General features: G+C 35.0%; 1 protein-coding gene across 7 annotated transcripts in view; it reads left to right on the top strand.

Moving 5' to 3' along the window:
• LOC134542009 (regucalcin-like) overlaps window positions 1-13846 on the top strand; it is a 41847-nt gene extending 28001 nt beyond the window's left edge. For all 7 annotated transcript variants that reach the window (XM_063385807.1, XM_063385801.1, XM_063385804.1 and 4 more), the window contains 5 exons: window positions 4234-4401; window positions 5393-5596; window positions 10759-10974; window positions 13108-13220; window positions 13539-13846. In XM_063385807.1, coding sequence (XP_063241877.1) covers window positions 4242-4401; window positions 5393-5596; window positions 10759-10974; window positions 13108-13220; window positions 13539-13772 — 927 coding nt within the window. In that variant the 5' untranslated portion in view covers window positions 4234-4241 and the 3' untranslated portion in view covers window positions 13773-13846. The remainder of the gene's footprint in view (window positions 1-4233; window positions 4402-5392; window positions 5597-10758; window positions 10975-13107; window positions 13221-13538) is intronic.
• The last annotated feature ends 4218 nt before the right edge of the window (window positions 13847-18064 follow it).

Raw genomic sequence — 18064 nt, 5'->3', positions numbered from 1 at the left:
TCAAAGGGTGGAACTCGTAGGAGCTCACCAAGACCCACACATCACAAGTCTGCTTTCACAATATAAAAATTTATTTGTGGGTCTTGGAGAGATAAAAGTTCATCCACGTACCTTAGTGCTACGAGAGGGTAGTAAGGCACCAGCGGCCGTATTTCAGAGAATACCGTTCGCACTCCATGATAAGTTGAGGGAGGAGATTAATAGGATGATCAAACTTAAGGTAGTGGAGAAAGTAGAGGAGCCAACAGATTGGCTCAATCCTATAGTAATTGTAAGGAAGCCATCAGGGGACATACGGGTTTGTCTTGACCCACAGTCTTTAAATGCAGCAACTATGAGAGAACACTGCAGAATGCCAACATTTGAGGAAGTCACTGTAAAAATGAAAGGAGCCCAGTATTTCAGCACATTGGATGCAAATAGGGGTTTTTGGCAAATAGGCCTCACAGATGAAAGTTCAAAACTAACCACATTTGATTCTCCATCACATGGAAGACTTCGGTTTACACACTTACCGTATGGCTTGACCTGTGCTCCGGAAATTTTTTACAGTGTCTTCAGCCAATTGTTCAAAGATCTGGAAGGAGTACAGGTGTATGTAGATGATGTTATAGTTTTTGGTGTTGATAGAGCGGAGCATGATCGAAGGTTGGAACAAGTTCTCAAACGAGCAAAACAAATGAATGTTACATTTAATCTAGAGAAGTGTAAGTTTGGACTTACGGAAGTCAGGTATATTGGGCACATATTTGGGAAAGACGGCATTAGGACAGATATGGATAAGGTGAGGGCCATCTTAGAATTCCCGGAACCTAAAAACGTGACAGAATTACAAAGGTTCTTGGGAATGGTCAACTATTGGGGAAAATTTGTACCCAATCTTTCGGAAAAAACAGATGCGTTACGTGGGTTGTGTCGAAAGAATGTTGTTTGGTCATGGAACGACCAACACCACACAACATTTGAACACTTAAAAACACTTTTGACCTCCACACCTATCCTACAGTATTTTGATCATGACGATGAGGTAGTGCTGTCAGTGGATGCGTCACAGAACGGCTTAGGAGCGGTTTTGATGCAATCTAAAGGCCCAGTAGCGTTCGCATCCAAATCACTATCTCCTGCACAAAAGAATTACGCACAAATAGAAAAAGAGCTCCTTGCAATTGTGTATGGCTGTGAGCGATTTCATCAATACCTCTATGGCCGCAAAGTTTTAGTAGAGACGGACCACAAGCCGTTGGAGGCTATATTCAAAAAACCACTCGAAAAATGTCCTCTTAGATTACAAAGAATGAGAATTAAATTGCAGAATTACAACTTAACGTTAAAATATGTGCCGGGTAAAGATCTCATAGTCGCGGATGCGTTATCAAGGGCAGGAGGTCCAGACGACAAACTAGAATTACACGAACAGGAAATAGCAGCTCATCAGGGCATGGTAGTGCATTTCATACAAGCAACTCAGGACATGTGGGAAAGACTACGGTTAGAAACCTTGAGAGATGAGACTTTGATCCCACTTAAAGGCATCATAATGAATGGATGGCCTAAAGAGAGAACACAGGTAGAAGCTAACATAAGACCCTTTTGGTCATACAAGGAAGATTTAACAGTACACGAGGGAGTTATTTTTAAAGGCAAACAGATAGTAGTTCCGCAGAGTATGAGACAGGATCTCTTAGACAGAGTTCATTATGGACACATGGGGATACAAAAGTGCAAATGGAGGGCCAGGGAGTGTATATTTTGGCCTGGAATGGCAAAGCAAATTGAAGATAGGGTAAGTAACTGTGCGACATGTAAGGAGGTACAGAACCTGAGTCCCAAGGAACCGATAGTCAGCAGAGAAATACCGAGTAGGCCTTGGCAAATAATAGCAGCAGACATTCTACATTTCAAGGGGAAGGACTATCTACTAGTAATTGATGCCTACTCAAAGTACCCTGAGTTCAGTCAGTTAACGAGTCTCACATCAGGTCACGTAGTGGGGCACTGCAAAGCTATAATGGCGAGACATGGGATACCGGAGGTACTTTATAGCGACAATGGGCCACAGTTTTCTTCACAGGAGTTTAAGGGATTTGCACACAACTGGGACTTTACACATAAGACATCTAGTCCTATGTACCCCCAGTCAAATGGACTTGTGGAAAGGTATGTGCAAACAGTGAAAAATATGCTCAAAAAGGCAGTGAAGGACCGTAGAGATGTGATGCTGGCGCTCTTAGAATACAGAAACACACCGGTCGACAGTCACTTACAATCACCGGCTCAGAGGTTGTTTGGTAGACGACTAAGGGGGTTAATGCCACACTCAGCGGACATGCTTCGGCCACAGCAACAGCCAGACATACACCAGGACTTACTGGGCAAACAACAAAATCAGGAAAAATATTATAACAGGGGAACAAGGAAGCTAGAGCCACTGGCGGTAGGGACCAATGTAGGAGTTAGATGTGGTGATGCATGGAAAAGGGGCAATATTGTCAGAATTCTCGATAGACCCAGGGGTTACCGGGTGTGTTTAGAGAATGGGTATGAAGTTGAAAGGAACCGGAGACATCTAATGGATAATTTTACGGGAAAACCTTTTGAAAGGATACGAGAGGAAATACCGCAAGCTCAGGAAGATCAACAATCAAATAATCAACCACACATGCAGGATGATGTAGTTCAGAATAGACCAACACAGCCTCTTGAGGATAGTAACATGGTAGATTTTAAAGGGTTTGATGAGACAGAAGTTGGACAAGGGCACGGTTATAGAGAATGGGATTTTAGAAAAGGACGTGAGGACGGCATAGTAGAAAATACAGTAATGTCAAGGTCGGGAAGAGTAATAAAAACACCAGTGTACTTAAATGACTATGTACCTTAGAAGTTGTGATGTATGTCTATGAAGGAAGTGGATCAGTGTATGTTCAGTGTATTTACAGGATTAATTGTAAACACAAATAGATATGTTGTGATGTATGTCTATGAAGGAAGTGGATCAGTGTATGTTCAGTGTATTTACAGGATTAATTGTAAACACAAATAGATATGTTGTGATGTATATGAAGGAAGTGGATCAGTGTATGTTCAGTGTATTTACAGTATTAATTGTAAACACAAATAGATATGTGGTGATGTATGTCTATGAAGGAAGTGGATCAGTGTATGTTCAGTGTATTTACAGGATTAATTGTAAACACAAATAGATAAATTCTAATGAATGTAGGAACTGGAAAAAAGGGAGATGTGATGTATCTCTATGAGAGGAAGTAAAAGGGACAGTAGCCAAGATGGCCAGATGAAGCATGTGTTTTTGTCTTGAGTTGGTTCACCAATCCCTTCCAATCCAATATATAACACTATCCATTGCTGATCTGTGGCCCAAATTCCATGCACGTGCAGAGCTTTTTTTTTTTCCGTTGATTTCTTCCAGATAGCGGACCAACATTTGGCGCCATTAACTCCTATATAGTCACTTTTGTTTTCATCGGATGGCATATCAAGCATGTTGGAATGCTAAATGAAACTATATGATTGCAAAACTATCCTGGAATAAATGTTGTACACTTACATAACAAGAAATGATCGCAACTTAAAAAGTACCTGAGAAAATTAGCATGGTTGTTCAATTTTTGTGCGATTGGGCTGCTATCTCTAGTATTTTTGCAGTAATATTGCATCTATGGTTGCAAAATGTCTGCTAGAATGCACTGAAACCAGTTTCTAGCCTCGCGCAAGGTACCTTTTATTAAAACTATTGTCGATTTGTTTCCTTACTGGGATTCAGTTTGGACATGTTCTGGAATACGGCCCGTGAGTTAGTTTACGGTTGTATCCCAACAAGGCAGTGTTTATTCACTACCTTACCCGAACGTTTTGGAATACCACCCTAAAACAACTATATTTATGATTATGAACATGTATAATGCATAAGGAAATAACTATATATAAAAAAGATTGTCTTATGGAATGTTTGGTGCTAGAGTCCAATATTTTTGGCAGGTCTTTTATTAAAAGTACGAATTCTGTGAATTTTATTCTTAATTTTATGTAAAGTTCTTTTTTTTTTTTCCAAATAATTAATTTATACTTCCATGTTAAAAAAATTTTTGTATGCAAGTATTTTTATTTTTAATTATGATTTGATGTATGAAAGTCTAAAAAAGTCTAAAAAAGATGGTTATTTAGTTAATATAATATAAATGTCGTACACCTCTGTGAAATTTTTTACTACAGCACCAATAATGTCAGGCGTGGAGATGGAGGTCGTATCACCTGTTCTAATCTGTGGAGAGGGACCCCATTGGTCCTGCTCTGAGCAAGTTTTGTACTCTATTGATATTCCCGGCCGCACCGTTCGTAGATACGACCCTGCCACAAAGTCGGAAACATTCATCAAAATAGGTAAAGTATTTCACTAATATAAGTTTGAGCTCTTTTAGAATAAGCACTGAGATTAAACATTAATTTTTTTCGTGTAGGTATGCGTATAGTGCCAAAGACATAACTAGACTTTCCACCCAGGGAAAGAACTCATCTTGGTTACCCCTTTTTTTTTTCCAAACCAACCAAACCAGAAACTTTCCCGGCAACACATCATATTGCCAACACATTAATTCCACTATTCCAAATATTTTTTATTCAACTTAGATGGTAACTAAAAATATATATTTGTAGTCATTTCATTTTTAATACATTGCATGTTGGATGGTAGAAGAAATATTTTAAATATTTGACAGTATACATTTAATTCAGATCTGCCCTCCATGTCTTTCTTCGTGAGAATAATATAGAATTTCTACAATAAATCTAAATGTATTGAATATAAAATTTTCTAAATATTTTGATTGCATTGAATCTGCAAACATGTTAAGAGTAATCCTTTTATAATTTTGAAGAACATGTAGTGTGCTTTCTACATACAGAATATTACAAAAGTTTCTAAAGAAATGTGAACTTTGAAATCTTCTTGTGTGTAAACCTAGCTGAACTGAATTTTTAAATTAATTTCATTTCATTTGTGGTTTTGGGTGACTTATTTACTTTACCAGATTTTATATGTACCACTTATTTCATTTTACACTATTGTTCAGAAATCTCATGAAATGCTGATCAAGTATAATTTCCAATTTTCTGCAATTCTCCTTAATTTCCATCATATTTTTCTGGCTCTTTGAGAAATTGTTAAAAAAGGAGTTTCATTGTATATTCAAATTCTAAAATGTATCGGATATACAGTAGAACTCTTCATTTTATGGTTATGGATTGAAAAAGATAATGTGTGAGATTAACTAAAATACTGTTATCACGACATTGAAAGCTTAGTTTTGTGCTTTTTGTTTTGGTTTTAAGTTAGTGTTTTCCATTAAACAAGAACTGTGACTTTGCCGTCAAGATCAAGGTCAGGTGACGTTCGTGATACCACTGAAAGGGAAGAAGAACAAGTTCCTGATTGGTGTTGAGAGAACGGTAAACATCCTCAGTTGGGATGGGAAGCAGAAAGACTTCACTCTGGAAAACGTTGCTTCAGTGGATGACGATAAGCCGCGGAACAGGATCAACGATGCCAAGGCTGACCCTAGCGGAAGGCTATGGGCAGGTGAGTAATAAACATACAAATTCTTCAGTATCTGGAAAATAGAACATTCAGGAGCTGAAGTTTTTTAGTGAAACTTGTACTTAACAGTTCTATCAAAACCTATTTTACTGTTCTTAGTAGGGAGAAAAATCAATGTTTATTTTTTTAATAGAGGTTTGTGAGACTTGGTTATATTTAGATACAAGTTAGAGATCCAGTGTGTAACCATAAAAATTCTTAAAAATGGAATTCTATACAATTGTACATCAATTTAGACATATGCCAAATATACACACACTGAATGAATACAATGTCTTAATGTTTAAAAAAATTAAGTTTTCTTTGTGGGAGTTATGATAAAACATAATTGGAACACATTTGAATATTTCATTAAAAGACCTGCTTAGTTTGAATACTTGAAATATTATTTAACCTTGGGCGTGAGCACTAATTCACCTTCCTTAAAAAATTAAACCTAATCTTCAAACTTGTATGGTTTATTCTACAGAGCTTTAAACTTCATGGAAAGTTAAAAATGTGCGTAGAAAATGTAATGGGATGCAAACTGTTGAACATTATGAAGTGCTAAACTTACAACAATTTTTTTTCTTTGTGTAGTTTTGGTAGAATTAACCATAAGCTGAATCCAAGCACGTTTTCAGTATCAACAAAGCATCATAGATAAATGCATGCTTGATTTATAAGATGATATACATTCTGTACAGAACGTACAGTTTGAATCACAGGAAGCTTACAATTCACAGGGATGAAATTCACACACAAAGAATTCTGAAGTTGTGTGAAGTTTGCGATCACTTGTGAAAAACATTCATATTGCAAGGATTTATATATTTTATGGCCATAGAGTATTTTAAATAACTCTAACCTAAACTATCCAAACTTTCATTTTAGTAACGATAACCTTACCTAACCTAACCTACCCTCCCAAATAACTATGATTTATTACCCTGATAGAACCTAACCTATCTTTTTACTTCGGTGAAATTATCTTTTTACAAAAAAACTTTAATTACAGAACAAAATAAATTATGTTTAAAAAAAAAAATTGGTTGTCTGTAAAGTCAGTTTACGGACGATAGTTTAACGTGACGTCATAACAAAACATTGATGAAATGATTGATCCAGAAGAAAATGAAATATCATATTCGGCCTGAGACTGAGCCGTAATAGTTTTTGCAACCAAACCATTTAGGCATTAAAAATATTATATTCTTTGAGGAAGAAATTTTTTTTTAATTTTTCTATCTTTTGTATGATAAAATCTACCTCTGCATACTTTTATGAATAAAATTGAATCATTTTTATGGAATTATCACTATTTTGTATGGATACAAAGGAGTGAAATGAAATCTACAATTTAATTGATAAATTTACTTTTATTTGAATTCATTAATTCAAATATATTTATTACTTTTGTAGTGTCGTGCACGCCATATTTATTTTTACAAGTACAAAAATGAAGGTATCGCAGTGGCCAGGATTCGATCTGTCAACCTTTGGATTGGTAGTCAATTTCAATGAATTCAATTCAAAAAGCTTTTTAATATGTCTGTTTCATACATTAGCACTTTTACATGATACACTTGACATGCCAGTCAGCGATGCTAAGCGCTTGGCCACGAGGCCATATTGAAATAAATTGTTTCAGATGTTATATTGTATTTATAAAAATGTTGTTTTGTGTTGTGGAAGTTTTAAAAACGTATGTAGTCCGTCCGTTTTTATAACACGATTTTATAACAAATACGCATCCCAAATACACCAAACTTATTTATAATGTGTTACAATATTTTTTAAAACATTGAGGATACAAAGAAGGAGTGAAATATAATCTACAATTTAAAAGATAGATTTACTTTTATTTGCATTCATTAATTCAAATATATTTATTACTTATGGTTATGTAGTGTCGCACGCGCCGTATTTATTTTTACAAGTACAAAGGTAAAGGTATCGCAGCGGCCGGGATTTGATCCATCAACCTTTGGATTGGTAGTCAGTGATGCTAACAGCACGGCCACGAGGCCATATTGGATACAATTGTTTCAGATTATATATATATATATAAAGATTTTGTTTTTTAAAAACGTATGTAGTCCGCCCGTTTTTATAACACAATTTTATAACAAATACACTAAACTTATTTATAATGTGTTGCAATATTTTTTAAAACAGTTTGCAAAAGGTCACGGGTGTAATTTGAATTATTATGTGTAACTGTAAAACACCATTGTTGGTTAAAAACGTATTTGAATATTCAACATTACTTTTCAATAACCGTACCGATTGTGCTGAAAATCGGTGGACGATCGTTAAATTACATAACATTAATAATTCAAACGATGAAAATTTGATTGAAAAGTCAAATCGATGGTTGTTCCAATCGAGTGGAAGAGAGATGCCATGCATGCGTACAATGAGCATAACAGGACACATCCGTAGTGGGACAATGTGCGTTACGGGACACTTTTGTGCGTGCAGCCGGCGTTCATCGATTTATTAGACGTCACATCAAAAACTCGTCTAAAATCCAAACCTTAAAATATAGTCTCTAATCATAGTACCCAAACTGAAATCCTGGTTTAAAATTGAGGTATTTATTTTTAGTAAAAAAAAATAAACCTATCCTCATCTATTAAAGACTTGGAATTTTCGCTAGTCTAGTGATAGTTGAAGGTGCAAATCAAATTCAAATCTATCACTGTGAAAAAATAAGTGTAATTCTTTTGTCAATCATCTATAGGTTCAACTATCACAGTAAAAATATTTTTTGCGGATCATGGAGTGTTCATAAAACAAGTAGTGAGTTTTGCTGCATCATAAATTCTTATAATAATTACTATTATTTATCAACATGTTTATCAAACATTTTAAGAAGCTTCTAGAAAATAACAAGGTCCATATTTGTAATCTCAGTGTCTGTAATAATCTGTTTAATTTTATTAAAATACATAATAAAGAATTTTTATATAAACAGTTGACAAACAGATGTTTATTCATATGTCTTTAAAAAATAAAGAAAACTGATGACTTTTAAAATTAATTTTTTTATTGTTCTGATCTTACTGTATTTCAAATTTCAAGACGATCGGTCAAGCCATTTTTGAGTTATAAGTGCACATAGACAGACAAAAATTTTAAAAATTGCAGAATTGGGATCAGTCATAAAATGACTATTTTATGCAAAATTGGTAAAACTACTCAAATTTACAGAAACATGCTATATATTTATATATTAATGTAGATAATATTATATATATATCCATACATATACAGGATAATTATAAAGTCCGTGAAACATTTCATAAAATCGGTACAGCAAAATGGAAAAGAATAACGTAACAAATTATATACCGCGTGAAAGAACAACTCTCAAAGTTTTTTTGAATGTAGCGCCAAAAAGCTATTTTAAAAACAACCGACAGGGGCGCTAGTGCATGTAGTTGCTGAAAATGGCTGCGAACCAGGCAGAGAAAGCCTTTTGTGTGCCTGAATGCGCCCGTAGCGAATCGGTAGTGATTGTCCAAAGAGCTTTCCATGGCAAGTTTAACAAAACACCACCAGTTTACAATAGCATAATGAGGTGGTACAAGAAATTCGAGGAAGACGGCTGTTTCTGCGACGCAAAACGGTCGGGTCGGCCAGGCGTGTCACAACAGACAGTGGATTGTGTACGGGATGTGATGGTGCGGAGTCCCAAGAAGTCAACTTATCGGGCTAGTGCAGAATTGAACATCGCTCAGCCAACAGTGTCGAAAATTCTTCGTAAGTGATTAAGAGTGAAGCCGTACAAATTGCAGCTTCTGCAAGCCATCAGCCACGATGACAAATTGCTCCGACTGCAGTTCTGCAATGCCATGCAGAACCGTCTTGAAGCCGATGACTTTCCAAGCAAATTAATCTTCAGCGACGAAGCCACTTTTCATCTCTCAGGAAGAGTCAACCGACACAACACACGCATATGGGGGACAGAGAATCCACATGCAACTCTCGAACACATTCGAGATTCGCCAAAAGTTAACGTGTTCCGTGCCATGTCAAACAAGACAGTTTATGGCCCCTTCTTCTTTGCTGAGAGAACTGTCACTGGTATCACCTACCTGGACATGCTGCAATTGTGGCTTATGCCACAAGTTGAAACTGATAGCAGGGACTTCATCTTCCAACAAGATGGTGCTCCACCTCATTACCATTATGTGGTACGAGATTATCTGAATGAGACATTGCCACATCGCTGTATGGGCCGTGGAGCGGCCGCTGACCAAGTGCTACTCCTGTGGCCACCACAATCATTTTTTCTTATGGGGATACATCAAGGATAGTGTTTATGTTCCACCTCTACCACAGAACCTTGACGAATTGAGACACAGCATCGTAGCAGCTGCTCTTACCATCACTCCTGATATTCTGGGTCAGCTATGAGCAGAATTGGACTATTGATTAGATGTGTGTCGTGTAACGCAAGGTGGACACACAGAACATTTATAACTGGTGAAAAAAAAACTTAGAGAGTTTTTCTTTCACGTGGTATATAATTTGTTACATAACTCTTAGCCATTTGTACCGATTTTTTCAAATGTTTCACGGACTTTATAATTACGTACTGTCTGTGTGTGTTTTGTGTGTGTGTGTATATATATATATGTCATATTTATAAAGGAACAGATAGAGAGAGATGCTTTGTATATGTGTACCTACTTTAAAAAAAATTACAAAAAAGTTGCTAGAATCGTAGCAACACATGCTGAGTATTAGCTAGGTTTTTCAATAATTTTTTGTGAACGTGTATCACTTGCTGTAACAAATTATTTATACACACACACATAATTTAAAATGTTGAATATTTTTGGAGTACTTGCAGATACCTATTTTATTCTGAACCCTGGAATGACTCAAATTTACAAGCATTTAGTCAGTTTGTTAGGATCCCACTATAAACTCATTGTAATCAGATTGCCATTAGCTTCTTTACACTACCAGCCCACATCAGGAGCATACGCAGAATTACATTTTTTTTTAGGGGAGTGTGGTAAAAGGGGCAGGGATAGAACCAAATTGCCTTTGGCTGATGGGAAATATGGATTTTTTTTTTAGGATTTTGCCCCCCCTCCGCTGCGCACAACCAGTCCGTGTAAAACTCCAACCTTGTTACCTGTTTCCAGGCACGATGGGCTACGAGCTGAGCCAAGGAGTTTTCAAAGACTTCCAAGGCTCGCTGTACTGCATGGACAAAAGCAAGTGTGTTGTTCAGCACGAGAAAGATGTCAGCATTTCCAACGGCCTCGACTGGAGCCCGGACAAAAAGACCTTGTACTTTGTGGACAGCAATGCCTATAAAGTTTATGGCTTTGATTTTGACAATAGCTGTGGGAAAATAAGTGAGTATTATGCTCATAAAATTTAACAAAATGCTATCCAATGATTTGGTTAGGAAATTCAAAAATATTGAAAGCAAAATTGAAGTCGGTTTACCTGTCCATTTTCTGTCAGTATGTTTGATTGTCTGTCCTTTATTGTGTTACTGTTTATGTATTTTTTTGTGTCTATAACTACAGTAGTTTCTGCAGGTACGTGGTTTACGCTGCTTGTGCTGTCTGCCCAGTTGCGGTAGTGTCAGGTAGTGCTTGCCTGCCTGGTGCATAATGGCTGCCAGTGGCCAAGTGATTGCAGTAGCTATACTGTACTTATATTTTTCCTGTGTTTGTTCTCTTTGTTGTGTCCACCACCAAAGTTGGTGGGCATGTAACAAACTTTAAAAATAAAAAATATACAGCAAAACCCCTTATTTGCACTTTTCATGGGGACAAAGTAAAAAAATGTAAAAAGCGGGAAAGTGTAAATAATGGGAAAAGTAAGAAATACGTTAAAGTTAATTAAAACACAGTCGCATCCTGCAGCGTTCATAACAAATACGGGCTACATTACACATACGCATTGCACCACAGTAAAAAAATTTAAAAAAAAAAGGGGGCCGCAAATTGGAAATTTACCATCAATAGCGCGCCGTGCGCGGAGAAAAGTCATCCTACTCAATCAGCTGTTATGACGCGGCGTAGCCGCCGGCTGGCTCTCTCTGTTGTCTGAGCTGCGCATGCGCAGTATAACTCATTCAACGCTCCGCCCAGACTCGTGACGTTCCATCAGCAGCCAGCCAATAGATGCGAGCTTAGCGGAAAAAAATATAAGCACCACCTCCCGTGTACCAGTTTTGTCCAGTTCTAATACCAGTTTATTGGTATACGCACCAGTTTTCTCGCTGCCGTGACGTGTTCAAGTTTACGTTCATCTTGATGTCTTGATACCAATAATTAATTATTTACGATACCCAGATATGAATGGTTAGTTTAAAAAATATGCGTCAACTGTACAATACTTCCGAAATTATAAAATACGTTTAAAACAGTTACCAAGACTCCGCTCATTTTATCTAGTGAAGTTTATGTCTCGTACCAGTATTTCGGCTAAGTTGTGACATAAATATAGTAACAGAACGTTTATACATTCGTGAGTTTACGTTTTTCCCGAGTACATTTTAGATTGTCTCCTGCTATAATTACTCAGACTTTTACACGCCTAGGCATAAATTATTATATGTTTAGAAATAAAAGCAACTTTTCATGTTATAAAATATGTTTATTTTGCGATTTAAAATGTTCACTGCCGACTATAAAAGTTACGTTTTTCACAATGTTTTTAGGCCTACTATCGTTGTTACGTGACGTAAATAGCGGGATGGATTAGATTTTTGAGACGTAATTCGCGTGAAAGTATTGTATTGGATTAAATGGGAACTAAACGGGACCTGAAGAATATAGTGCAAATAACAGGAAAACGTAAATAACGGTAACGTAAATAAGGGGTTTCACTGTATATATATATATATATGATATATAATATGGCCAAAGAGCATAGCCAGAAATTAGGTTATGTGTTCATTAGGGATCATTTCTAAGCATCTCTCTGTTATTTCTTAGATTGACACCTGTAATGAGTGACTTAAATGGGCTGGTATAATCAGCCAATCTGCACAGTATGCTTTACGTAATGAGACTTTGTTCGCATTTAAATTGTACATAAGATTTGCAAATATCATTACACAGTAACATCAAAAAAATCAAAGAAAAACCAGTCTGTGGCCTTCAGCAGAGACTAATGGCCCACATTTGGTGTGTAATAAAGTGTCCCATAGTTTATTGGCCAAACTCTGTTACCTTCATGAAACAATTATCATGCAAACTTTCGAAAGTCCTTTTCCTTTCATTTTATGAGTATGTATTTTTATATTTAGTAACAGAACGGCGGTTGTGATTAAAGAATGTAGCTATGGGCATAAAAATATTTTCAAAGATTGAGTAAAAAATGTTCAGCTTACTGAAGCAGAATGCTCCAGAGTATTTGGATACTTCAGGAACAAACTCCCTGCGATAGAAATAATTCTGTACCATTTTGGCTTGTTACATTGTTATTAAAGCTCTTCATCAAGAATTCTTTTCGGACTTACTATGTTGCAGGTAACAAGCGTACAGTTCTGAACTACAAAGAAATGGGTCTTCAGGGCTTTCCAGATGGTATGACTGTGGATACAGAAGGGAAACTATGGGTTGCTTCGTACGGAGGACAAGAGGTATGCAAAAAAAGGCCGTAACAGGGTAGTAGGTGTAGTAAGGGTTATAGGGATAGCAGCTGCTCCATGAGTCCATATGCCCATATGTCCATGCAAAACTACTATTTTAACCTTGCAACTTTAAAGAAACTCTCAAATTTATGTTACATTTTATATATAATTATAAAATTTTAAAAATGTATATTTTACAACAGGGTTTTGTTTCCTTAGAGTTCTAAAATTACTGTAATTTTTTTTTGTGTTTTTATCAGAAAGAGTAAAGATCTGGTTTTGTTGTATCAAGAAAATGATTGAAAAAATAATAATTGTTTATTGCAGGTCGTTAGAGTGGACCCCAAAAGTGGAAGAGTACTGCAAACTGTTAAAATACCAGCCATGGCTGTTACTTCATTAGCATTTGGTGGTCCGGAGTTGAATGAGTTGTACGTAACAACAGCGAGCGAAAGGGCTACGGCAGAAGAGAAGAAACGTTTCCCCAACAGTGGCTGCACGTTTCGTGTCACTGGACTTGGTTTCAAAGGCTTGCCACCAAATGAAATTGATTTATTCTGAGGTATATGGAAATTTTAATGTTTACTGTATAGTGGATCTTACTGTTGTAATAAAATGAGTTTCAATACTGTTAAGGGTTTCTTTTATCTTTAGGTTAAGAACTGAATTTACTTCACCATTGAATGCTAGTAAGAGTATCATACACGTACAAATATATTTCTAGACTCCAATAGCACTTTCACTATAAAGTTACTATGAGTTTCGTTTGACTAATCGTGTTTGTACATGAGATGACCTGTTGCAAGGAATATGTGTCAGTTGTGAAAGTATAACAGTAAAACTAAAGACATATTTATTTTATACGACCTGTGGTAACCGTCATTGGTTTGATTTCAAGTGAGAAATTTGGGGAAATGGTAACAATAACTTAAAAGGTTTTGTACATTCATTATTTAGACTAGATATCTTACCTCTCATAATTTTCTTCGGAAATATTTTTATGAAACTATGCAATTAGCCCTTTTCACCCCCTTTAAAGGTGACATTTTGTATTGTATAATTATAGCTTATATGTTAAAATGGTATCTGTTCCATTTCTTTTTAATTGATTAAGAAATTAAGATGTGATTGAGTAAAACATATCAAAACATCCAAATTTTCACATTTATACATTAGTAGAGCAGAATGTGTTAATCCAGCGTATGGGCTCTATCCGTTCCAAATTTTATCAAAATCAGTTCAGTAGTAAGCATGATTAAGAAACTTTTATATTTATAATATAAATATTAGCAGAGTTCAAAATTAAATCAGCTCTCTATAAAATACATTTTTTTTTAAGAATTTTCCATACATTTCTGCTTAAGTAAGTCCTCTTCAGTGTAAACAAAGCATGTTAGAAGTTTTTTTTTTTTCATTCATGATTTCTTTATTTGTTAGTTAAAGATGTAAGAATGGTTTTACAGATTTGAACATGCATTCTTTCAAATTGACCGATGAAGCATTTTTAATAATACCCAATATCTGCAAAGTACATGCCTCCATGAACCTCACAATTACGTGTAAAAAAATTTGATAGTAAATCTTTGAGATGCTTATTTAAATACCATTTTAAAGTTTTTATTTATGGCTTGCAATGGTGAGGTCTGAAGTACTGAAATAAGGGAGTAACTTTTCTCAATTTTTTTTTTGTTATTTAAATTTTTATTTAATTGGTTTGGCTTTTCATAGTTTTACAAAGATTGGCTTGGCATTTGATAATCTGGATGATTAATAAGCTGGCATCTGCATGTAGTTGGTACTTCGTTTACGTTGCTTGATAAAAGCTTACAGTAAGAGACATCATAATACCTTCACTTTTTAAATCTGCAGAGTACAGAGTGAAAACAGAAGTTACGCCATTAAATACTTAACAAAGAAACTCTTTGCACCTGTAAATATTCCATGGTGTGTCAGGGTCAGTAGATGAGGAGGCTGGGATGAATTCACAAGCCAGTTTCCTTAGCGTAGGAACAAACGGTTATCTCTGGCCTGCCTGAAGAGTAAACAAAAAGTCCCAGAGAAAACCCACCAGTACACTGTGGCGTATGCCATGTTTCCCACATACCCGAGAACCAGGAGGGAACCGCTGGAAATTTAACCGGCTAAGCTGCAAGACAGCACATTTAAAATCACATTTTTTGCATGACTATATTTTTCTGATTTATCCTGTAATAAAATACAGGAAATCTAATTAAAACCACAGCTGTGTAATTTATGTACACTCTGCAGTGGATGTAACTGTTCAAATAAATTGTTAAATTAATATTTAATTTAAAATCTAGGTGAGATAAAAATAATCTTTGTGTTAATACATGACTGACAATTTCCAAGCACTTTATGATTTTTGTTTTACATCAGCACTGATAATTTGTGTTTAGTGGATTCAATCCCGAAATCCCGACCCATTTCCAGTACCGAAATTTTTGGGTTGTAAATTTCCTAAACCCGGAATTTTCAGGATTAACAAAAAAGAAAAAAAATAGGTATGAAACATACATCATAAAATGAAGAATTTCCAAACAAAACGCACTCATTTTATCAGTCACCTTTGGTACACAGAGAAGGTGTAAGTTGTGAGAGTTGTAAGATTGTGAGTGAAAGTTTTTCTAAAAAGCTGGTTAATTAGCATAAATTATTTAAAATGATGGTGATGTACTAAATTTTGAAGTCATTTTATTATTGCTTACAAGTGTGAATAGTAAACAGACAATATTTTCTTGCAGTTCATCTTGTATTTTTGTTATAATGTTATGTTCAATAAAATATTACTAAATTTATTTCTTCCTCATTTTCCCAGATTATACCTCTGCTCCTCTTTTTTTTTTAATTTCCAATACCATAAATCACTATCCCAATCACTCACTTGAAAATAAATCACTTTTACCTAGACAACTAAGCCATGTGATTGACATTCTTATTTTAATAGATGAAAAAAAAAATTTCTTACTGCGCAACTTATGGTTATGTAGAATTAAAATGCTTACTAATATTCATAGGGATGTTATTTTTTGTTGATATAGGTAATTTGTTTAGTATATTAATTACACATATTTAGTTTATTTAAATTTAATGAGATATCTTTTATTTTAATTTTTGTGGAAAATCTAATATAATTGTGTGCATTCAAGTCTAATTACTCATAAATGACTATTGTGTAAAGACATATAATTACTGTGTTATTAAAATTAGATGAAAATCTGATTTTTACATACTTTTTGCATGTTTTTATTTGTCATCCCAAATTTCGGGATTTTCTGTGCACAATCCCGAAATTCTGGGATTAGAAATAAGGTCTGGGATCAAATTTTCTACCTGTGTAGTATGTATATTTAATAATTTTCTAGTGAAATGCACAGAGTCGTAGAAAAATCTGAGTAATCCTTAACATAATGATTTTAAAATAGTCTTCTTTTACAAAGTAACTAACTATCCATACTGGATCAATTATAAGAGTCCTCTCTCTTGGTGCAAAAATAAATGCAGAAATATCCCTAATGAATGACTTGGTCAAGTATAGAACATGCAGTATAAACTTTTTCATGAAATAACAAAACCCAGAATTGTAAAACATTATCCAAATATGTGTTGTCAGTTGTAGAAAAAGAATTTTCAGAAACAGAAACATTGGTGAGAAATGACATGTCCATTAGTTTGAATACCAACATGCTAGTTAAAAGCTTTGTTTAATTTGTATGGATAGTGAAATCTTAGATTAAAAATGAGTTCCTCCCATTTATCTTCAATAATATAGTTTATAGTGACAGATGGAACCTGTTAATCTAACATAAGCATTCATCAAATTCAGGCCTTCAAGGGTCTTGCCTACCTGTGCGCACACAGTGTGTGCAGGGCTTCAAAATAACTCACACAATTTCAAAAACAAAACTAAGATATATGAATGGTGTCTGTTCATTAAATGTGTCACAAAATTTGTAAGGTCAGAATGGTGGTACTGTTTCCGTATTTCTTTCTTGGTTTGTATTTCTTTCAAAGTGACAATGGCTAACAGGAATATTGAAATAATTTTTTAATGTATGAAACTCCCATCACTTAAATTTCCTAGTTTCCATGTGCACAATGAAAAGTCTGCATGTCAGTTCAGAGCCTTGCTCTTAGAGGTGATACCATGATAGAAGCACCAGCGAGCATCGCTCTTATCATTCTGCTTCACTAACACAAATACGTCCTTGATTAGGCGGGCCCCTTAACTTTTAAACAGTTGAATCATAAATGGATAATCATATCAAGCATGTAGTTATGAACCCACACTTAAAAAATTAACCATAAATTGCATATCCTGGGAAGGACAAAATAGATGCACTTACGTTATCACGAACTACCTAATTGCCATTTTTGAATTTGGGATCTTGTTTGAAAAGAAAATATAAATACTTGTGAGTTATTCTGAATGGGAATTGATATGGAATATAATTATGCCAAATTATGTGTCTGTGATGCAAGTGTAGAATATTATTTGCAAGGCTTTGTGAAAATGGCTGTAGAACAATAATAGGTATTTAAATGAATGGTTAAAAAATTTACATTGCATTGCAGGTAATTAAAAACCTAATAAGTATTTAATCTGTTAATACAGCTCTAATATTACAATGTGTAAAAAAACCAAGGTGCAAATCTGACTTATTAAACTTATATTTAGCTGTAAATCAACTTACATAAAAAATAAAAACACTAATTTTAATATTCATACAGTTCACACAATGCTTATAAAACATAATTTGTTTCAATATTTCATATACCATATTTTATTACCAAGTTCAGTGATTGTTATCGTGCACATCAGCTTAAACAGCAGA

The sequence above is a fragment of the Bacillus rossius genome, assembly GCF_032445375.1.
Source record: "Bacillus rossius redtenbacheri isolate Brsri chromosome 4 unlocalized genomic scaffold, Brsri_v3 Brsri_v3_scf4_2, whole genome shotgun sequence".
Classification (NCBI taxonomy): Eukaryota; Metazoa; Arthropoda; class Insecta; order Phasmatodea; family Bacillidae; genus Bacillus; species Bacillus rossius.
The sequence above is the reverse complement of the archived record's forward strand: the minus strand, read 5'-3'. Positions and strand labels throughout refer to the sequence as shown.